This window comes from Carassius auratus, chromosome 35 (assembly GCF_003368295.1).
Source record: "Carassius auratus strain Wakin chromosome 35, ASM336829v1, whole genome shotgun sequence".
Classification (NCBI taxonomy): Eukaryota; Metazoa; Chordata; class Actinopteri; order Cypriniformes; family Cyprinidae; genus Carassius; species Carassius auratus.
Window position 1 is genome coordinate 12,417,583 of NC_039277.1, and position 24,493 is coordinate 12,442,075.

Here is a 24,493-nt window from a genome sequence, read left to right on the forward strand (position 1 = left end):
CTTTTTCTTTTTTTTTTTTTAAGCTGTACATGTGGAAAGTGCAGTTTGATGACAACATCGCATGTTGTTTACTTGATGTGCTTACGCGTCGATAGCTAAGTTAACAACACAGAGATATTTGAAGCAGTTTTACTCAGCATGCGGTTCCAACACACGATCGTGACCCTTTTTCGTTGGGACTGCATTATCCTTAAGAAATAAACGATGTGCAAATCCGGCGTCAAACTGGGCCTTGTTTGTAAAACAAGCATCTTCGAAATGCAGGGAACAAACAAAAACACTTGCACAACTCCGTTGATGTTCTGTAAAAATAAACTCTATCCACTGGTCCCTTAATGCTGTTTCTCTTTTGGTAATCTGTGCAGGGTTGTCTTGCCCTGACAACCAAAAACACACTCCTTTTGTGACATTTTGCGACGCTCTCGCTCTGATCAGTGAAGTCTGTTGTGCTCTCAGTGCTCTGCTATACGGGAGCGCGCGCTCTTCCGGCAGAAGTGCCTTAGGACCCATATAAGGAAATTCCGCTCCATCTAACGTCACACAGAGCCATACTCGAAAAAAACTTTCCGAAACTTGTGACAAACCGGAAGGAGTATTTTTAAAGTACAACTTAATTTTTGAAACTTTGTCCATGTTTAGCATGGGAATCCAACTCTTTAACAGTGTAAAAAACTCAGTATGCATGAAATAGCATTTCACCCCCCCTTTAAGTTTGGTCTAACTCAAATGATCTTGGAGTCAGTGTGGGAGTTGTTCCAGAGAAAATTGGTCTTTCCCCTCTTCTTTTGAAAAGAAACATTTGTTCAGTTGAAACCATACAGTCTCAACTAACACTTTCATGTATTGTTGAAGTTATTCTTGGTCAGACATGCAGCTCCAGCATTTCCTCTGGGTCCTCTCTTTTAGAGAATATCACATCCAAGCCCGATATGTGGGACATATCAGAAACCTATTATTTCTGTAGTGGCCTTCATTCTATCCCAACTTGATAGACACCCCTGAGACTAGCTAAGAGTGAGGATCAGAAACAAGCCAAAAATAAACATCCGCCTCCCTAAAAGTGTCAATATTTTTAGAGCTTGAGGTTAACCCCTTGATTAAAGAAAGAACTGGAGCCTATGGAACAGGATGGGATTTTATCTTATGTGGCGGGTGCTTTATTTGTGTTTGTGTATTTTTTGGTTTCTTTGATATTTAACTTTATACTCAGTACTGATAATGATGATTCCCATATTTATGTATCATTGTATTCACATACATGCAGTGCTTAAAATTAAAATTTGTATATAGTAATAATATATAATAAAATAATTATACATATTATCAAAACAAAATAATATTGTTTAATATATAATATAAATGAAGTATATATTATGTTTTTTTTGTTTGTTTTTTTTTTTACAGAAATCTATATATCTCTTGCTTGCTAGTTTTTACTGGACTTAGGCTGTCTCTCCACTTTGTGCAGACATATTGTAACTCTGGAATCAAAGACTAAAATAGTGTTCATTGATTGCTGAGTGAGATCTCTGTCTTCTGGCTCTTTTGTGTAATTGGAGTCTTCAATCAATAAGAAAGTGTGAGATCAGCACTTGCTGGATTTCCGAACTGCAATAACCTCATCAGCTCTCAGGATGAGAATTCCTCCCCGACCTCCCCAGAAACTCACACTTCCAGTTTAGCATTCCTGTGATCCCTTTTCTGCTTCTTGAAACACTGGCTTTAAACAGCCGTGTTCTCTTTTATGGACTGTAAGCCAGTGTAAAGTCAGCTATCAATGTTGGAATGTCGATGTTAGTTGATGATGCTCGTTGAGTCTTTAAAGGGTTGAGTTCTCTCGTTTCTCACAAGATAAAAAAGGTGTTTTATTGCTATCTGTCTTAAATGAACTGCATTGCTGATGGCCTTTTGAACTTTGATGGTACATTTGTCATTACTCTCTGGAGGTCAGAGATCACAGGTGAAGTTTATCTGTGGTCACTTTCTGTATATTGTCAGTGACTCTTTATTCTCTTATATACTTTTTCTTCCCTAGGAGTCAGAGGGGGTGATGATGATGAATTCAGACTCAGCAGGTAGGCAGACCTTTCTTTTCATTCCCACTTGCAATCCTGTTACTGGTCTTATTCCAGTTTCCCTTCACAGATTCTGTTTCTGTTATTATTTCTTCTTTTTACATTGGACTTCCTTTTCCTTTTAATATTTTCTGTTTCAGTTTGTTTTCTTCTGTTCACATTCAGTTTCCATTCCATCTCCACCTGCATTTTTCACCTTGCTTGTTCCACGTTTATTTCTCTTCATGTTCTTGCTTACATTTCTACTGCCAATTCCATTCTTGTTTCCTATTTCCACAAAAAACATTTTCTTTGTCGTTTCCGTTCTAATATCTGTTCCTGTTCGGTTTCCAGTCCTATTGACATTTCCTGTTTCCATTCAAAAAAAGTTCCAGTTCCCATCCTCACACTCATAGAAGTACTTACTCATTGAATATCCCTTCACAAGCATCTATTTCCATGCATTTCTGGGAATGACTTCTCAGGTCTTTCCGGTATGTCAAAGCTCAGCTTTCCAAAAATAATGACAGGCTGTTTTCACTTTATGCCACACACGCTGTTTAAAAAACACACATTCACACTGAACCACCATACCACAGAAACCACACAGAGAAGCCTTAAATGAACAGATGATAATGAGTAGAAATGAGAGAAAGCTTTAGATCCCTATATTTCCATGACTGTATCACACTGTATCCATGAGGTTGTGGTTGCAGAAGGTTTTGTGATGTCCTGCTTAGCATTGTTTAGTCGTTTTTGTTTTGTTCTTCTGTGGTGTTTGGAAACCTGAGCTTGAAAGTCTGGAGAAGGAAATGATAGTTCAGAATGTTAGGTTTTTAAAGGTGGTTTGATAACCATGTAGAAGCATGTAAAACAACAATAGAAAATAGAATGCAGTTTCCATGTCAGCAAAATTAATGTAAAACCAATTGCCAATGTTTTTGTCTGTTGTGCAAAGAAACTATCCTCTTTGTAGGAGGGGTTTTCAGTGTTGTGATTGACAGTGTCAGGAATCAGACTTCCCAGACACTAGCCTGTATTGTGTGTTTATAAAGGACTCAGGTTTACCTTGGACTCCCAGTAAGACAGGGCCATTATCAGGAGTTGCATCATGTTACTGTAATTGAGCAGTCTTGTTGAAGTGTGTGGATGTGTGTAATGGGCCCCTGGAGGCACCCCAGGGGTCAGAAGTCATGCCACTCTTGGCCCTCTCACATAACCCTGCTGGTGACATGCACAGCATGTGTTTTAAAGTGTGTTGAATGCCTCAGTGCTGCATATATTTGTAGCTAGACTGTGTGTTTTTTTTGTGTGTGTCTATAGGTCACATGTCATTGTGTTTGTTTTGAGATGGATTATGTTTTAGCCACTGTAATACTCTTAATCTTAACTTTGATACCTGAACGGCTGCTGTTTGTGATCACGTCTCTGTCTAGCACTCCTGAGACATTTTTGAAGCATAATAGTGTTTAATAATATTTAATAATATAATATTTTAAGATTTGGAGTATGTTTGAGTTTAAGTGAATGTTAGATGACAGTAAAGGTAATCTAAATGTAAAAATAAGAATTGCATCATCTAATATCCAGTAACATAAACTGTACTGATATATTTTGCATCCCTAATTAACAATGTTTTGAGATTCTAGTTAGGGTGCTGCTTTAGAAGTTGATTGTTTATGTGTACAGCAGGGCAGCTCAATTAACAGAGTTTATGCATTTCTCTAAATATATGCTCATTAATCAGGTGCTAGGTTCGGTCCCAATTACAGTGTGCTTTTGCAAGAATTTACACATTTTAATATTTACTTTAACTACTACAGCATGTATGTGTGTGTGTTGCATAGAAGGTCATTCTGTCTCAGAGATCAGCAGAAGCAGAGAACATGTTCTCCACTCCCTCCTCTGAGTTAAATTTAGCTCCTGCCTGCTGTAGTGTGGAGCAGATGCACCGCCTGTGTGTTTGAGGAAGAATCTGTGGGGCATGAGAGAGATATTGATGTAAATGGCTGAGAAGAAAAAGAGAAGAGTGAGAATTTGTTCTGCCCTTAATGACTTTAGGTTAATGGTTACTGGACGTCAGGTGTTCTGACTGCTCTGTACTGTTCCTGCATTGACCAAGAAGAACCAGCTGCTAGAAGCTTTATGGCGCCATTTCATTTTCCATTATGCTACAATAAAGCAGAAAGATATTCAGATTTACAGGAATTTTACAATGTTTAAGGACTGTTGGTAAGCATGAAACAGAGCGGAATGCCAAATCATGGTAAAATCCTTGCATTGAATGGACTTGAATGCCTCACACTGCCTAGGAGAGTTTGTTTGCTGGTTAAATTAAAAATACTATATTTATGTATGTTTACTTTGTTCATCTGTATGTTTTATCTGTAAATATTTTAAATAAATAAAATAATAGACATGAATGTTCAATAAATGTAATATATTTTAATATTATAATTTAAAATATATTTTAAACTTTAATGAAAAACAAATTATAATTTAAAAATGGGCTTTTTTAAGCTCACCAAAGCTGCATTTATTTGATGTCAAATGCAATGTTATTAAAAACAGTCATATTGTGATATAATATATATTTTTTTGATTTTAATATATATAAAAAGGAAATTTAATCCTATGATGGCAAAGCTTTATTTTCAGCAGTCATTACTCCAGTCTTCAGTGTCACATGATCCTTCAGAAATCATTTATTTGTTTATTAAAAGGCTTAAGAATCAGTCTTTTCATGCAATGTTCATCAAAATCTATAATCTATATCAGAAAATGCATAGGATAATCTGGGATAAACACAATATAAATCAGCATGTAAGCTGGATGTTGTGGCCTTTTTGACTTGTTCCTTCTCTTCTTGTTCTGATAAAAATCTGTGTTGACTGCTATTAAGGTGACGCACACCATATATGTCATGGAACTTCCCACATTCTTTTTTTCTTGCTGTCCATGTGTGGAGGATTTAACCCCCAACACATCTCACCCCAAGAATTAATATTCTGTAATGTATTATCTTTAGAGATACTTAAGAGCTTACAGACCACATTGATCCCCAAATTTTGATTTCATCTGCACTAATCCAATCCCTATGTCCCTATGACCTAACCCCCCCCCCCCCCACCTACTGTATATTGTGTCCCTTGTGTATGTGTGTGTATCATAGTAGTGCACAATCAATTCTGTCATTTCTTTCTTATTGAATGAGCGTTTTTGTGTCCAGGTCTGTTTTTTCCAAGTGCCCACTAGCTTGTTTTCCATTGCCTTAGGACATAATGTTTTACAAGCAGATTTGCGTGTGCATGTGAGTCTGCATGATCTTTGGTGGGTGGTTGTTTGGTGGCATGTATTTGTTCGTGCATGCTTGCACATTAATATTAATTACATTCTGCCTCTTTGTCAATGGTCTCTTATTAAAATCGACCAATCAAATATCTAATGGCATTTTGCATTTTAATACTGTTACAAGGCTGAACTCTTCTTTATTGTTAGTGATAGCTGTGCTCACTTTCACTTCACACATATCTGGCGTCCTCCAGGTCATGTTCTCAGGCTAATACGTCACTGTTTGCTCTGCATCACTTATGTGTATTTGTCTGCATATGTGGAGCTTGGAAGTGACAGTGCATTCATAGATATTTGGCCTGCCTGGGTCAGGACAGGAGTGTGTGTGTGTGTGTGTGTGTGTGTGTGTGTGTGTGTGTGTGTGTGTGTCAGCATACAGCAGATACAGTAGAAATGCAAACCCAGCACATGAGAAGCCCTATTTTCACAGCAGTGATACTCAGCAAAGACCCAACATGAACCTGTGACCTTGCCATTCTTTGCCTTTCTCTGTATTTGATCATTTATTGAAGTATATTGAAACTATATTGGCCATATTTAGATTATTCGGTATGTTCTAATTTTAACAACTTTCTTTACTAGTCATATGGGAACCTTGGTGGGTTCTTTTTTTGTTGTAAAAAATAAATCAAAATAAAAACACATGTGACATCATACACCCTTAAAAATGAAGTTTCCAAAATAGTTTTTATACTTTTTTAAAAATACAAAAACACACACATACAAATATGCCTTGACAAATATGTGAAACTATATACACTTTTGCAAGCTGAGTCTATAGCATCAAAGAGGTTTTCTTTATTCAAATAAATATCTTTATATTTTTTTGCTAAGTAAAACATAAGTGCTCTTAAAAGCATTTCATCACAGATTTCACATTCATATGGATTCCCTCAAATAATCTGCAGTCACCAGAGAAATTAATGCTCTTAGGAATTTTCTCTATAAATGTCACTGTCCTTAGAGGGAAATCTCTCTGTGCTTTTAGAAAATTCATAGATAATATACAGGCCCATAAAGCAAGTGCTGCAGATTTAAGCAAAATTGGAACATCTGTCATTCATATCCATCATTCTTTGTGATTGCATTTATTCACTAATACGGAAATTCTTGGCTGAAGCAAATATTGAACAAAATGAAATACTGGGCCCAGGGCCGAAAACTGAACACACTGTTTTTTTCACCACTGCATAAATTAAATGTTTTGTCTGGCTTTTTAAAGAAATAAATAAACAATTAGAAAAATAAACATTTTAAAATATGTACCACTGAACATTTTTTAACATTCTAGCAGACATAATACCAACAAAGCACAATTTTACCTAAAAATTAATAAGTTAGTAAAATAACATTTTTTGGCCATCAGAACCCCTTCTTGAATCAGGCATGTTTTGTTTATTTTATTTTTTTTTACACCACAGCCTTGCTGAGCAGAAGAGACTTCTTTTAAAAACTTGCTTTTAAAACATTACAGATCCCAATTTGAACACTATGTGTGTATGTTATAATAAACATATTAACAGAGCTGTTTGTAGTTATTATAATAATATTATCATTATTATTGTCTTTTTATTTTTTCAAAACAACAGTAAAATTACAATACTAACATTTATGAATGTTGATGGAGTTCTTGCTTTTTCACAACTTTTATTTTGGCAGAAATGTGCAGGAAGACCTCAATGGTTCTTTTTGATGACAACAGCAGATTTATAAATCTGGGGAAGTTGTGGCCTAATGGTTGTGGGATTGAGTCTCGGCCAGGCAATACCATGACCGAGGTGCCCTTTGAGCAAGGCACCGAACCCACAACTGCTCCCCGGGCGCCCGCAGCATGAATGGCTGCCCACTGCTCCAGGTGTGTGTTCACTGCTGTGTGTGTTCACTGCTGTGTGTGTGCACTTTGGATGAGTTAAATGCAGTGCACAAATTCTGAGTATGGGTCACTATACTTGGCTGTGTGTCACATCACTTTCACTTTATAGCTGAGTCTCATTACGAATACATCGCACACCTTGTAAAGAATCATAAAAATGTGAGCAGCTGACGAGTGACACTGTTTCTCATGGCATGTAAGATATTTTATAACATAAATCTGTGTAAACACCAAGGTGTTACAATGTTTAGGAGGGATGCACACACTGGCAGAGAAAGACACACATTCACTAGTGTCAGGGATTACGTGTGTCTGTGTTCTGATTAGACACTGCCAGTCAGTACAGGACCTGATAGAACACAGAGTGATATTTCTAAGCTCTCTGGCACTTCAGGCATGTGTTCTCCTTGGAAATCTTTCTGAGGCTAATGTGAGGACAGGCAGCGGACATACAACCCTGTATGATTTAGCATTTTGATGTGTATAAATATAAATGTAAAAAAGTGCAACAGTGTTGCTGCATACATGCGTTAATCTTTGCACCAAATAGACCAAGTCCAATTGATGAATCCAAAAATGAATCTTGTGTGGTATTTAGATCTGATTTAAAAAATAAGGCTCAATAAAAAGGTTTGTGTGGGGCATGTTTTGCAGGCAGTAAAAAGGAAAGCTCTTGGCTCAGCAGTTAAAAGCGCATCACATTTAACCACACATTGGTGTTTCAGTAAGACGCTATAAGAGATTCTCTAGCGTAAAACTGTGGGATGTTTGTAATAACTGGAGAGCGTTTTGAGAGTCTCAGAGATTCCACTCCAGTAGGATGTCAATTTATGTTGTTTCTAAACAAAGATTGCTTAATTAGCCTGCTGTGCAAGTGTTGAGCACATTTAATTGGACTGCCAATTCAGCACTCTGAGCTTTGGCAGACAGCCTACTCTGTTCCTACAGCAAACCGCACACACAACCCTCAACCCTCCCATGGAATTATTGGCATCAGGGTGTGTTTTCCAGTCGACTGTGGCACTCATTCTTGCCCACTTGGGTGGCATTTAGATTCCCGGCCCCCAACTCCTCCATTGTCATTTGAGGGGTTTCAAACTCCTTAGAGTACTTCAGTTAACAGATCTGGCACCATTTATTCTGGATCTTTTAGTTTAATGTGTGTTATAGTGTTTATTATTATTAATAATAATAATATTATGTTTAGTAGTTTACCATCATAACTCGAATTACCCTTTTTATACATTTTGTTTGTAATATAAAGGTTTTTATAATAGTTTTAAATATTTAGTTTATAATACATATAATCTAATTATGTATATATAGTGCTGGGTATCAAGTTTGATACTTTTTATGCACAGACTAAACTGCCTTGATACCATTGAGTATCAAAAAATGTCTTGTCGTTTGGTACCAAATTTTGATACCACTGCGGTTAATCAAGGAAAAACACTAGGTGTGTTTGATTTGATGCGGTGTTGTGCAGATCAATCAGTGTTTGACATCAAAGTAGCGCAAATGATTTGAAAGCGATTTGAAAGCTTTCGATTGCAATCTAATGTGGGATATAATATTGTTGAAATATGTTATTTGTAGTCTTTTATATCAGGGTAATCACTTCACCTCCACTCGCTACACCGCTTTATGTCTTGCCAGATATCTGCAAGAGTTTACACTACCAGAACACTCACACACTCTTTTATCTGCCTTTTGCCCCATGCTGAGTGTTGTGTAGTTGATGCTGCATTTGTGGTTGTGGTCTGTACTAGGCTGTCTGTCTATTTATAGATTCAGTAAACCCTCCTTAGAAATGCAGTCATAGCTTAAACGTCCTCTTTACCTCATAGCTTAGTAAATGCTTAAATGGGAGTCTGTAATATTCTCTAATGGATTATGTGTATTGTGTGTAAGTATGCATGCGTGTGTGTGTGTGTGTTTGTGTGTTTTAGACATAAAAGAGCACTTTGTAGTGCACTGTACTGGGCTACACCATAAGAGGATGCTGTGGGATGACTTGGGCTGTGGGAATCCAACCATATATTATAAAAACAAGATCAATTTACCACCCACACACACACACACACACACACACACACACACACACACACACACACACACACACATATATATATATATATATATATATATATATATATATATATATAAACTCATCTCTGATCTTTCTGGCCCATTCTGCATCTGTGAAATTCACCAATGAGATTTTTCAACGGGCCTGAGGGGCTTATTTAGGAGAAGGAGAGGGGTCATGATCCAGCAGGATGTTTTGTCCCTCTCAGTCTCAAGGGAAAGCAGTTGCTCTGGTTGGCCAACACAAACAGTGGGTTATGTTGGGTAGGAGACACTTCCTCAGTGTCCATTAGCCATTGTTTGGCCCCAGTCCATCCTCTTAGCTTTAGTAATCCTCACTTCCATGATAATAATCTTGTGCCATTATAAAGTACTTTAGGAACCAATTAAAACAACTCCAGGGATGAAAACAAAGTATTTGGTATGTTTATTTTGTGGAAGAGAGATCCGAAGATGGGACGCTGTGGGCAGGGCAGGACTCGATCGAGGCTCCAGACAGCTTCTGACCTATTTTACAAAGGTTTTGGCTCTCTGTAAAATGGTAACCAATGCTGAAGTGCTGCTGATGAAAATGATACTATTAGTGTTTGCAGCATAAGGAGTAATAATTAATACAACAGCCCTGTTTTTTTGTTTTTTTTGTTTTTTCTTTTTTTCAATGCTTTTTATTATTTCATATGCAAAGAATGTGTTTACATAGAAATCCCAAAGGCACATCCACAAAAAAATTCTTGTTCTTTTTCAGGGTCACAGAGAGGGAGGAAATATAGATTTTTGTTGTTGTTGTTTCTTTATAAACATTAGAAGGCAAAGCCTTAATGGAAGAAAACAAAATAATAAAACTATTAAACTATGTCAGAATTTTACTTTTGAATTTCCTCTGAAGTTAAATCACCTCAAACAAGATATGTTGTCTTCTTTTTGCAAAACAGGCCAAAGTTTTCATGATTTTCATCACCTCTCAGAAACTCGGATGAAGCAGGCCCCAGATTAAATCATTCCCCACAGAGAAAGCAGCTACAAACCCACAAATAAGGTCAATGAAAACAGCAGGGATGAGTCAGTTGTAGGATATTGGGCATGTTTGGGATTAGGGGACATTCTGGGGACAAATTTTTGAGCTTGTTTTGTCCAAGAGATGTCTAAAAGATGTGATACATGGTTACAGAAGACAAAAGAAGAAGGAAACAGAGTTGTATTTACTGGAAACTTGAAGGGGTTTTCCTTCTAAATCGTGTTTTGACAGAGATGAGCCTTGATGTGCAGTGAAGCCCCTATACTGAAAGTTAGATTAGTGACTATGTCCATCTGACCTTGTCGCCCTGAATTCCTCCGTTGTCACTGAATGACCACAACCCTGTAATTATTTACCCAAACTGAAATACACACACATGCACAAAGATACTATTTTCGTGGGCCAAATCCAGTCAATAGGAATTCAATTGGAAATCCACAATTTCGTGGAGGGCAAAAGATTAGGTCATGCAGATTTTGTTTCGGTTGGTCACATGGATTCGCCTTGCTGACCAATAGAAAGATACTTGGTTTAAAAGTGTGCTCTCTGTGAACTGTGCTCTATTAACCACTACACTATTGTCAATGGAAAACTGACCTTTTTGCTCCCTAAAATTTGTGACCCTTATAATGGGGTACATTTCTTTCATTTTACATTTTTTGGTTTCAACTGTGATTTGTTGTTATGTCAATCTTTAAAACAAATTGGCTTCAACATTAAAGTTATATTATGTGTTCAAAAGTTCAAATGTGTAAAGTATGAGTATTCTGAAAGAAAAAAGGAGGGAAAAGGCCTTAGTTTTATTCAGATAAGGGTATAAAAACTGAGTTGTGCCATTCTTAAGTCCCTGATTCCTATTGATTCTGTGAACGTTTGTCTGTCCTAATTCTATCCCATTAAATGCCTGCTCTCAATGGCATGTTTCTCACAAAAACAGGTCTGCTGTTGTGATTCGCTGCTCTCCGTAAGGCATTTGGGGGTTGATTTGAATGAAATATTTCTAGAACATTTTGCGCTACGTTCTTGCTATCGGGATGTTTTTAAGAAAATAGTACAAGATGCCAAAGACCAGTGACTCCCTCTAATGCTCTCCGAAATTAATATTTATAAGGGTCTCGTGAGGGCCCCGGTGACTCAATATGAATTCACTCTTTCACACAGATGAGCAGTTAGCTGTATGATAACCACGCTAACATGGAGTAACGTCTGGGACCATGCATAGCTTACACATTCATACAACTTTGCTGTTTAATTTTTGCAGGCCATATAGAGGTACATAGTTATTTTGTTCTTTTTGTTTTGTTTTTTATTTCAATTTTCTGTACATCAAAATTTTATTTTCTTTAATATTTAACTATAAATTGTGACATTGTTTTCTTTGTTTATATTATCGTTGGTCACATGTTGAGGTCAAATTATCCTTCTTGTTTATGATTAATACAGCTTTTATTTATTTTCTTCATGGCCCTGTACTTCTAAAGTGTGTAAAACATAAATCACCTCACTAGGATGTATATAGAAATGTTAAAAGTTCGAGATGAAGTTCGAGACCCTTTCAACACCAGACTTGCTCCAGCGCCACTGTTTACCGGGTAGAGTTACTCCAGCGTTTTATTTTGAGGTTTGAGTTGCAGTAACAATCTTTTCCTCTCAGTTTGTGTGTTGAGGAGGTTCAGGCTCTGTTACAGCAGCACTGTATCCGGTTTAACTGCGACCCACCTACTGTAGGATGGAAGTGTGGATCGGACTGACTGCTTTAACCCTGTGTTCATGGCTTTCCCTTTCTATTCACACCTCACACCAGTCATGTCACCACTGTAACCTACTGACATAAATCTCCAACGCAAAACTTTGAGAGGGAGCTGAGCCAAAGTAATGCCTGACACCCACAGACTGTGTGTGTGTGTGTGTGTGTGTGTGTGTGTGTGTGTGTGTGTGTGTGTGTGTGTGTGTGTGTGTGTGAAGGAGAATGTATATTTCAGGATTTCAGGTGCAAGACTCTTTTGCAAGTCACTATTTCAAGTTTATATTTCAATTTCTAATTCTATTTCTATTTTCATTTCAAATCTTTCTGTTCATCAAAGAATCCTGAAAACAACGTATCACTGTTTACACAAAAATATCCAGCACTGCTGTTTTCAACATTTATTATAATAAGAAAAGTTTCTAGAACAACAAATCAGAAGATAATGTGACACTGAAAACTAGAGTATTGGCTGCTGAAAATTCAGCCTTGCTGACACAGGAATAAATTATATTTTAGGATATATTACAATAAAAATATATTTTACATGTTTAGATTTGTTCACAATATTTTACTGTTATTTTGATTAAATAAATGCAGCCTTGTGCAAAAGATAATTTTTTTGTTTGTTTTTTTTTTTTAATTTTTTCACAAGTAGCCTATTAGGTCAGGGCAAAGTTGCCACTGTCAGTTGTAACTGTTTGATTTTTGCGTGTCCAAAAAAAGTCTATAATAAGCCATTTACTGACCCTGTTTCCACTGTGACAACATTCCTCACTAAAGGTCAGCATATGTTTCCTGGTCATTAATAGAGGAAATGTTAAATTTTCTTATTTCTATTGCTCTTTCTCTCGCTCTCTCTCTCTTTCTCTCTCTCTCTATCTGTAGCCAAGTTATTTGAAAAAAATAGGTCAGAAATTAACTACCCTGTGTGCGTGTATGTATGTGTGTTAAAAATCATGTTATTTGTCATGTACCCAATTTTTACGAAATCCCGATGTTAGTATTTCCTCTATCGAATTGGATCAGAGATAACGGGAGGAGAAAGAGAGAGAAAGAGAGAGAAAGAGAGAGAGAGAGAGAGAGAGAGAGAGAGAGAGAGAGCGTTTGCTGTAGTGAGGCGAGGGTACTATGCGGCTCTGCATTGCATTAGTGCTGGGAGTCCACACAGCTGTTCTCGCTGTCATATTGCGCGGATTAGAGACGCGGGAAAACCTCAGGGAGCATGAGACCCTTCCGAATGGATTCTGCGTCCGTTTCAGCCTCGTTTCGGAGCGAAATATAAACACGTTTCGCTGTTCTCCTGCTGCAAAGTGACGTAGCGCCGCGTATGAAGTGAAGTGACGACAGCTGCGGCACCAGAGCGAGTCTGACCGACCGAGCGAGCGGCGGATAACGGTACTCTCAGAGGAAACCCGGGCGCGGTGCTGATATGTGTCACCGTTCACGATGACAACGAGCCGAAAGTCCAGCAAACTGCAGCTTCGGCGGTCAATCAGCGAGCAGCTGCGCGACTCCACCTCGAAAGCCTGGGATTTACTATGGAGAAACATACGAGAGAAGCGACTGGCAGGTCAGTGACAGGACACGAATGAACTTTTATGTAGGCTATATAACTTATATATATAAAAAGACAATGTATCGTCTATTTTATGATAAACCTACCTACTACCATGCGAGCCTAAGGAAGATATATTTTTTAGGTCATGGTCATTTTTTGTCCTTCTGACTTAAATGGATTTTAATAAACTGCCATGTGATGAATGCTTGTGCTGTCTATAAATAATTAAAATCAACTTTGACATTGCGCTCCGCCGGGTCTGTTGTGCGCGTGAAGCCGCAGTTGCGCTGTAATGTCATTAGCTGATGTCTGCTGCCTCTCAACTCGATTAAATGCGCTGCATTCCTCCACAGCAAAACTAAGCAGGACACTCGAACCATGTCACGTTTTTCACCTATTTCAAATACTCTTCACACTCTCAAAAGTAGTATGTTGTGGCGTATTATGTTTTTTTCAGTGTATTTCAGGAATTTCCTGTTTGTTCTCTTATCTTGATAGTAGTAGCCTATAGTTGAATATGTTGGTAGTATAATATACTTCTTAACAATTTTAACATTTTTATATATAGTAGCAGTAAAGTATAGTTTTCATACATGCTCAAAAACGTATTCTTTCTCGTTTTACACCTATGCTATTGCCCTCCAGAGTCTTTCATTAGTCTTTAAGATAGTTCTTTTTACCTGAGCTTCAAGTTAAACAGGGTATGATATAATAACAGTTTGTTCAGGAGGTTGGGGAACAGGTTAAAATACTCAAAATATAGCAAAATATGTCAGAAAAACAAGCTAAATTAAAACTGAACTTGATATCCAGCAACCATGCAGTTTTGTTGTATTAAAAAAAGAGCAGCTTTGACACTTTGTTCCACATTAAAGAAGTCATCTGAGTTTTGAGCATCCTGAGGATAGAGATATTGAGATAGTTTAACTCTTTGCAGGTTAAAAGCTAATTATCTATGAAAGATGCAACTTTTTCTTTAATAGAAATGCAGCATTTATAGGTACATAAAAAAAAAAAGTGCATTTACTTCAAAAGTCTGAGGGGGCATAAAGTATTTTACTGACCTATATTTAGCTTGACAATCTTTCTATGGATGCCACGGGGAATAATGTAATTCTAGAATTGAGTCCATTATAACATGAATGGCAGAGCTCTGCTTACTCCTTTGTGGCTTTAAGTGAGGAAATGACAGGAAAAGTTCATTTAAAAGCAATCTGGGCTCTTTGAGTTCTGTACAGACACTCCTCTCTTTTCTTCAACCCACTAACCTCATTCTTCTCTTTTTAACCCAGGGATTTATTTCTGCACCCGCACTCAGAACTTTTATCCTTTGGGTAAACATAGCATATAAAGATGTATATATTAAAATCACAGTGTTTTATAGCTGTGTGGATTTTATAGATACTGAACTTGTCGACTCGCGTTACAGACAAAACATGTGGGATTACTTTAAGCGGTGTCTCCCCGATTTAGACCATGAACAACTCACCTCTAGTTGACCTGGGCTGGATTTAGCTCATCAGTGAATGCCCCCAATGAAACGTGTTTGTTGTCATGGATCAAGTTCATGTTTAGGTAATTTTGGCACAGCCCATATGTGGGTGTATTGGCTGGACTGGATTCTGTATTGGTTTATGCAGCCTGAAGTCCTCAGCTGAACTGAGAGACTTATCTGTCTTTTTTTGACCAGCAGATGGCAGTCGTTGTCAGGTCTTTCTACACTTGTCCATGCATGGTTCAAATATTAAAGAAGGGAAAACCTACACATTGCTAGCATACAAAATAAATGTGCAAGTTTTTTGGCATATGGTATGTTGGATGGTGTTTTTTCCCCAGGTGCACCATTCTTTTATTTTTTTATTATTTTTTTTGGCTGATACATCCACTTACACACATACCCAGACTGTACTTGAGAAACACACTCTAAAATCACTCCGAAGCAGGTTTTTGGCTGATGTTCAGTTGCCTGCACAGTGCTTTCTATCCTCTCAACCCTATTGGCTCTTCTCGCAGTCACACGACCATTAAGTGGGTGTTGCAGATGAAAGTGTGCTCTCCGATCAGATCTGACTTCATGCTTAGGTGTGTTTGGCTCTGTGTGTTTGTCAGTGTTCAGTGAGTATATGACGAAAGTAGAACGCTTTATAGTGTATTTCAGTACATGTTTGACTCTGTGTGTGAAAGTTAAGGGAGTGATACTGTAAGTTCGAGGAAGTGCTTTTTAGTGCCTCTGTACCTGTGGACAGTTGATAAGATGGACACAATGCTGACCGACCTCTCAGATGAGTCCATGGATAGCGAGTGTTTGGGAAGCATGACTCCAGTGACTCAAGATATATACCTCAGACTGGACAGCCACCACACTCGCTCTGGACTACGTCTAGCCCGGATCATTGCTAGGCAACAGCTGCTGAAGAAGATATCCCAAGGTATGATAAGTGCTTTGGGTAACAGTTTGGACTCACATTTCTTAGCCTCTACGTTATTAAAAAGTGTTATACTGTATATATCGGCAGTGCATTGTAAATTTGTAAAAAGATGTTTCTCTTAAAATTCATTAGGAGCAATACAATTAGAAGAACAGAATATAAAGTCATAAACTGAATTGAAGAACACAGCTCAGATAGTTTACATTTGGATAAATATGATAAAAATGTGAGTTCATGTTGAAATCTGTGACTTTTGATTGCAAACTTTCGTATGTTACCAAATCTGGGGAAGTCATGGCCTAGTGGTTAGAGAGTATGACTCCTAACCCTAAGGTTGTGGGTTTGAGTCTCAGGCCGGCAATACCACGTCTGAGGTGCCCTTGAGCAAGGCACCGAACCCCAACTGCTCCCTGGGCACTGCAGCATAAATGGCTGCCCAGTGCTCCGAGTGTGTGTGTGTGTTCACTGCTGTGTGTGTGCACTTTGGATGGGTTAAATGCATTGCATGAATTCTGACTGAGTATGGGTCACCATACGTGGCTGTATGTCACTTCACTTCAAATCTGAGCACTGTTTGAGTTCTCTTTAGAGATTTATGATTATTAATTTTTTTAGGAGAAAAATCTGTATCAGAAAGTATCCCTTTTCTCTCCATTTATTGGGTTAACCCCACTGTCTTGCGTTCTTGGAGGTCTAGCTAGGTTTGTTTTGGTTTGTCTGAAGAAGTATATATAAAAGTACAAATATGATTTGTTAAATATGTTTGAAGTAATACTACTGATGTTTAGCTTTGCTTTTACAGTGACATGCTTTAGAGGTCAATAGAAATGCAGTGTGTGGCAGCAAGTTGGAATCTGTTCATGCACACATGCACTTTCTCTCTCTGTTTCAAGGCAGCAGGAATGTTTGGACTGCATGCTGGTTATTCTGTCATTCGGCTCGTGGAGGTCTGGACGGCTGGAGATCTCTTTTGAAATTACACACATTACACTTGTCTAGTCATGACTATGGCATGTGGACGCAAATCATGCTGAAGGATACAGTATATTCACCTCTATTTGTGGAAACAAGATTATTTATTTAAAAACGATATCCCACACTTAAGATAGTTTGACCCCACTGCACTGAGGCTACTGGGAGTCTTTTCATTAATTTGACATTCATTTAATTTCTTAAATGGTGAGACCCAAAAATGCTATTAAATTCTTAGGAGGTAGATTCTCTCTGACTTTGTCCTTTATCTTAAGCCGATCTTCTTCTACCTGACTGCAGACTAAGTGTTAGCAGCTGTACCAGTCGGGTACCATCGAGTCCAAGAATACCCCATTCCATCAAAAACTGGGCCTTGTGCCTGTCATCAGCAGCACTTTGATAAAGCAGGTCTGCCACTCTGAAATGGTTTGAGCTAAATGTGGACTGAAGGCAGTGCCATAATAAGACTGAAATATGAGCATCTTAATTTGAGTCAACTTAATTGTGTCTTGCATTTTCTTCAGTGCATCACAAATATGTTTTTGAAGGGGTCTTTCATCAGGGAGAGGATAATTTCAATTCTCATTAACAAGCTCTCTATTTGATTTGAATCATATTTACAAGCTCTCGATTTAAATTCATTTGAATTTGAATCACAAGCCCTTGATATTATTCCACTTGACAAGCTTTCAATTTGATTTGATTTCACTTCACAAGCTCTCTATTTGATTTGAATCATATTTACAAGCTCTCGATTTAAATTCATTTGAATTTGAATCACAAGCCCTTGATATTATTCCACTTGACAAGCTTTCAATTTGATTTGATTTCACTTCACAAGCTCTCTATTTGATTTGATTTCAATTCAAGTACTGTCTATTTGATTTGAATCTGATATGTTTCCAGTTACTAATTGACTCTCTATTCTTATTCACCAGCTATCAATTTGATTTGATTTGGGTATAATTTAGTTAGAATGCTACATTTGTTATCTTTACTTATGCGATAAAATATACAGAGAAGTGTTTCAGACTGATTCGAATATTTTTGAAGTATTCATTAAAAGAACCAGCTCAAAAGAGTCGTTCGTTTTTAATTCATCATTTAATTTGTGGTTTGCTGCTGTGACAGTTATGTACTTTACTTTTACTTTAAGTCTTTACTTTCATATTATTTTTTTATCAGAAAGAAAAATACTTTTCACTTAAAAGCAGTCTTCACCCACGTACAGCATACCAGATTCCTGACTGCACATAGTAAATCTGCTAAATACATAATGAAATTTTACATCTATTTATTAATTTAATTAATTAATTAATTTAATTTATGCATTTAGCATACGCTTTTATCCAAAGCGACTTACAGTGTGTGTGTGTTCAATGTGGGTCATGATCAATTCCCTTATCTAACTCTTGTTTCAGGGCGGATTCCTGGATGCTGAATATGTACGTTTGTCATATCATGAGCTGCTGTGGCATGTGTGTGGTTGCTCAACAGCAGTCAGAGTGGTAGGGTTGGGCTTCAGTCGGCCAGTGATTCAGTTCAGCCAACAGTCATCTCCTGTCCATATTCATCAAAACAATGGCACAATAAAGGCGGGAGCTATCTGTGTTATTTTTTTGGAATAGCATACAATGGTCGAGAGAGTTGTGGTAGTTTGATCTAAATTTGAATGGAATTTCCTGAAGGTATTGCAATAATTTGGAAGGCAGCATATTGTAATAGGATCCAAAGAAGGAGAAGGAGAAGACTGTCAGAAGAATGGGTTTCAGAGAAATGTACCCATGCTATTATGACATCTTCGGACTGTACAACATTATCACTGATAAACAGATTTTGAATGCTGAACGTTCTATTAATGCAATACAAATTGGGGGAAGTCGTGGCCTAATGGTTAGAGAGTCGGACTCCCAATCGCAAGGTTGTGAGTTCGAGTCCTGGGCCGGCAGGAATTGTGGGTGGGGGGAGTGCATTTACAGTTCTCTCTCCACCTTCAATACCACGACTTAGGTGTCCTTGAGCAAGGCATTGAACCCCCAACTGCTCCCCGGGCGCCGCAGCATAAATGGCTGCCCACTGCTCCGGGTGTGTGTTCACAGTGTGTGTGTGTGTTCACTGCTCTGTGTGTGTGCACTTCGGATGGGTTAAATGCAGAGAACAAATTCTGAGTATGGGTCACCATACTTGGCTGAATGTCACGTCACTTTCACTTTTTTTTTTCACAAAGGCATACACTGAATCATACATTTCTTAAAGTGTGTATTTTATAAAGCAAAGTCAGAATGAAAACTGTGACAAGTCATGACTATGGCATGTGGACGCAAATCATGCTGAAGGATACAGTATATTCACCTCTATTTGTGGAAACAAGATTATTTATTTAAAAACGATATCCCACACTTAAGATAGTTTGACCCCACTGCACTGAGGCTACTGGGAGTCTTTTCATTAATTTGACATTCATTTAATTTCTTAAATGGTGAGACCCAAAAATGCTATTAAATTCTTAGGAGGTAGATTCTAATTTCTAATTGCTAATTCATACATTTCTTAAAGTGTGTATTTTATAAAGCAAAGTCAGAATGAAAACTGTGACAAGTGGTTTGGATTGAGTTTATAGCAGGATAGTGTGTAGAAAACAGTATGTAAGGGATGTCAATGCAGTGCATGCTTCACAAGCTCTAGAAAGATGGGAAAATAAATACAGCACTTCTGCAGATTCAGTAAATTGTGTAATTGAAGAACCGAGACATAATCAAACACTATTGTGGTTCTACCCTCTCACTGCATTTTTTCCAAATGTACACCTTTGTACCTTATTTACCTCTAAAAAGTACATATTTGAAAGGGTACTGCCCCAGTGACAGCATTTGTAGCATTTTTACTTAGAGTATGTGTACAATTTTTGACCTAGACAAGTGTTTGTATCTTAATTAATACTTGCAGTAATGATATTTGTACGATATTGTAATACGACATGTGTTACTAAGCCATTCAGTTTAATTCTTGTTTGAGATAGTTATAGTGGGCTGTCACATTGTTCTCTCTTGCTTTTGGTTGCCCTCTGTTGCTTAAAGGTACAGTGCGTAATAGTGATACATGAGTTTTTTTTTTATTATTATTATTATTTGGCCCGCCCCAGCCCAGACATATCAAACAATTTTTGGCTGAGATACAACTATTTGCAAATATGGAATATGAGGGTGCAAAAAAATCTAAATAATGACAAAATCATCTTTAAAGTTGTCCAAATTAATTCTTAGCCATGTTTATTTTGATATTCTTACAGTAGGAAATTTACAAGATATCTTCATGGAACATGATCTTTACTAAATATCCTAATGATTTTTGGCAAAAAAGAAAAATCAATAATTTTGACCCATACAATGTTTATTTGGCTATTGCTAAAAATATACCCCAGAGACTGGGTTTGTGATCCAGGGTCACATATAATAATTACAGCATGGCATCTCCATAGTAACATAATTTTAACAGATTTTGCATCCCTCACAATTTTTTCACAAATGCATAATATCTATCAACTGAAATTTTAGCAGTTGTCCAATAAAAAGTAGCCTGCTGTTTAATAGATTGTTATTCTTTCAGTTCTTACTGCTGATTATCACATGCCATATGATTCCTGCATTCCTCTGTCTGCCACTGCTGTTTTTCTTCCCATCACACACACACAGACACACACAGCCTCACACGTGTAGCCTCGTCGTGTTCCCAGAAGGGAATGTGTGAGGACTCTGGGGAGTGTGCCCAGAGCCACTTAGCCCACACTTGACCCTCTGATCTCTCTCTCTCTCCCTCTCTCTCTTGTTTTTCTTTTGTGAACCATTCTTGTTATTTCTCCTCCTATCGTTTCACCGCTCGACTGCACAAGAAACTGAGAAAAAGACAATAACAGACTATAACAGTTCTTAAAAGCAGTTTTTTTCAAACCTTTTGATCCTCAAATATGATCATACCCTTGTGAAAGAATCCCTAAAATATAAAGGCAGCTGTATATTTTAATGTTCATTTATAATGTGTGAGACGTATTAAGTTTGGTATTGTAAAGATACAAACATTTTTTTAAATAAAGTTGTGATGAAACAAGTAGCAACAGATCATAAATTAGGTACATTATTATTTCACGCTGACTAAATTTATATTGTCATTTGTACAGTACTTAAGTCAAAATTAATTATTAAAATATTTTCAATGTCTTGTATATCATTTTTAAATATTGGAAACTCCTGTTTTATAGTCAACATGATACATGTTGTTGAGCCATGTTATATTATTGGATAGTTTCGGAAATGTATTACATTATGATTTGATTTTTACACTATAATAAGTATTATAGAGGGAGAGAGAGAGGGAGATTTGTTCTAGCACTCCCAGCTGCGGGTGTGTGTGCATATGATAGATGGTGCCCTGAAGGTAGCAGCACATGTTCATTTTCTCACATGCTCACGGAAGAGGAGGGGGACGGGGGGCTGAAGACTGTACATACTCCAGCTGTTCAAAGGACTGGAGGGGAGGGCGGAAGAGGGACTGGCACATACAGTAAGCGTTACAGTCAGAAGCTGAAGTGTAGAGAAAGAGAAACATACAGCTGAAGTCGGTGGCAGAGGAGCGCTCTGGAATGGGCTCTTCTAAAAGACGGATAAATCATGCTGAATGTTTGATGGGGAAACTCCACTATGGTTTAAGATCTTACCTATAACCACAGCTGTCTACCGATGCCTAGAGGTACCAGAATCTGTATCTTCAAATTATTTTGAAGCAAAATTGGCACATTTTTGAACTTTTAAAGCATGTAATTTGGTCATTTTAAAAAGCTTAAAATTCAAGTAAAAAAATATATATATTTTTTCTTCTAACAGCCAGTCATAATAAACTAAGATAAACATTTTTCTTTTGCATAGTTGTTGTTGTTTTACTCTGCTTTACTGTTCATGTCTTTTTTGAAGAAGAAGAAGAAGAAATCATGTTTTATGCTTTATGCATTGACTTTGTCTCTGATGTTTCACCTAAAATCACTTGGGTTTTATCCCGAGAGCAAAATGTGATACTTTGCTCACCATCTGAACTCATTGCTGCTTAGGAGAAAAAAGTAAGATGTTTAAGGGCTTCCTTTGTGGTTTTTCTTTCTTATGACTAAGTTTGAGAATGGAGGACATGGACCATACTGAAGGAATTTCAGGGTCATGTTTAGTTAAACAAGGAACTTCCTTATGATCCCAGTGGATGGATGCTAAATAACTTTAGCATGTGTGGGAAAATGGCACTGGTCCATAATTATTTTTGTGTGTGTTTGTGTGTGTGCGTGTGTGTGTGTATTAAATCTGCATGCTCGGATTAGCAATACAGGAACTGTCTGGAGAAAACCCATGGGATAGGTGTATGTGTATGTGTGGTTTTGGTAGAAATAGACGAGATGAAGAATAGAAAGAGGCTAAATGCTTGTGGGATAGTGTGCATTACATAGTTCAAAAAATATCATAGTTTTACTGCCTTGGTGGTCTAAAGGGTCGAGTTCACACTGTTCAAAACACACACTCATAGACACCAAAGCATACTGTAGATATGCAAACACAACTAGCTGCTCATTGACACAATTATTAGTTTACAAAGAGTAGTAGCTTTAGTTTTATTAAATCATTTTTTCAATATTGAGTGTTTTTTAATATCATGAATGCATAATTGAGGAATTGCCTTCATCAAATAACTGAAATAAAATGTGTTGTAATTTGGGTTGACTGTAAATTAAATGGCACTAGAGCTATTGATTTAACTCTGTCTGGTGTGGACTATGATTGAACATTTCTACTATGAATCCATGAAATGTTTGTTAGTGTGAGAGTAAATAAGTGTTTTTCCATAGGCAGTCTGGACTGATATCTGTGCTGTTGAGGTATGGGTATCTCAGAGCTCTTAAGAGCACAGCATGACTGCTCAGCTAACACATGGCCTAATGGGGTGGCTGTCCAACATTTATGATTCAGATACAGCTTTGAATGTGCCGTAATACTCCCATTCATGATACCAGAACAAAGCTGAACAGTATCACAAAGATTGAGATTATGCATACTCTGTATGGTCTTAATATGTGTGTTTGAGCATTTAGGTTAAGGCAAGACACTACAAGCATATCATGTCATCCTTCAGACCAGTGGGAAAAAATCACGATTAATCGCACACTTCATAAAATTAAGCATGGACCATTTATCTTATTCAAATGTTTATTTTGTAATTATTTGCAATATCCAGCAGTAAACCAAAAGATTGAAGGCTAATTCTCAAAAATCTGTATTTTCTAGGAGTTTTTTCTACATAAATTTAGATGTCTTGGACATCTAAATTTAATTGGAACTCCAAAAGGACACCTTAAAACCATGAAAACCTTAAAACTTAAAAATGATATAAAGACCCCATATAAGCACATATGAAATAAAAATCTGAATTTTTTTAGTATGTGTACAGTGCAACAGCAAAGAGCTTTTTTACATTTTAGAGAAGCCAAGTTGCGATACTTAACAGTACCACACGGAGACGTGAAAAAAAACTAAACCAACCACCTGCTGACTGCATAAATCTACAATGGTACAATGGATCCATTTGGTATAACTAAACACAGCAACATAAACATGACAAATCAAACATTATTGTGAATGAATGTGTGAAAACAACGTGAATGCTCACGCTCTTCAGAAACAATCACTGATTATGACCAAGCATGTGTTTTAAAGTGTTTTAAACAAACTGAAATGAATAATTGACTGAAAATGCAATGCCAGTGTAATCACTAATCAGCTTGGTTTCGTTTATATTTAGCGCTGTTTTGGACGGATTGTTTGAATGCATATTAATACGTCACAAGTTAACATATTTGCATAATGCCCACCTACCTTCTGCATGGACGTCCAGTGAAAACTTGAACCCCCCTCCACAAATGCTGTAGTTCAATGTGGGATTCGAAAACCGGTTGTCTTTGAAAGATAAGTCAGTGCCCAGTTTGTTTGGAATTGTCTGCTCCTCCGAATCATAAACTGTAAGTGTGATTTATAATTGTTGCATAAATGTTCGGTCGATTGTGTAAAATATGTGGTTTTGTGTGTTGTTTATAAACTCAGTGCAGCTTTAGGTCTCCGGCTAACTCACGTTATAGTTCTGCTAATCAGCTGTGGCCCACTATTGTCTAGAAATGTGTTGATTAATATAGAATATTTGCTGTTCTTATTACTTGGAGTCGTGTTGATTTACAAAGTTACAAACTACAGTGTTTTCTCAGTACTCCATGTCTGTGCTTGGTTAACGCATATATCATTATTGTTTTGGTCTTTACTACCAAGATGTGGGCCCATAAGTGTAAAGGGGTGCATAATAAAATGAAAGTGTTTTTTGACCTTGCA

The 24,493-nt window shown here is 37.3% G+C and overlaps 1 protein-coding gene across 5 annotated transcripts in view; it reads left to right on the forward strand.

Annotated features, from left to right (window-relative positions):
- Window positions 1-24,493, forward strand: part of LOC113054444 (stAR-related lipid transfer protein 13) — a 50,228-nt gene that overhangs the window by 4,165 nt on the left and 21,570 nt on the right. Inside the window, exon 2 of one of the 5 annotated variants that reach the window (XM_026220007.1) lies at window positions 2,036-2,075. The exons of 1 other annotated variant lie outside the window; for it this stretch is intronic. In XM_026220007.1, the coding sequence (XP_026075792.1) occupies window positions 2,051-2,075 (25 nt within the window). In that variant the 5' untranslated portion in view covers window positions 2,036-2,050. Of the gene's footprint in view, window positions 1-2,035; window positions 2,076-13,218; window positions 13,699-15,085; window positions 16,116-21,555; window positions 21,831-24,493 lie in introns of those variants that run through there. 3 more of the 5 variants (XM_026220005.1, XM_026220004.1, XM_026220008.1) reach the window with 3 other exon arrangements.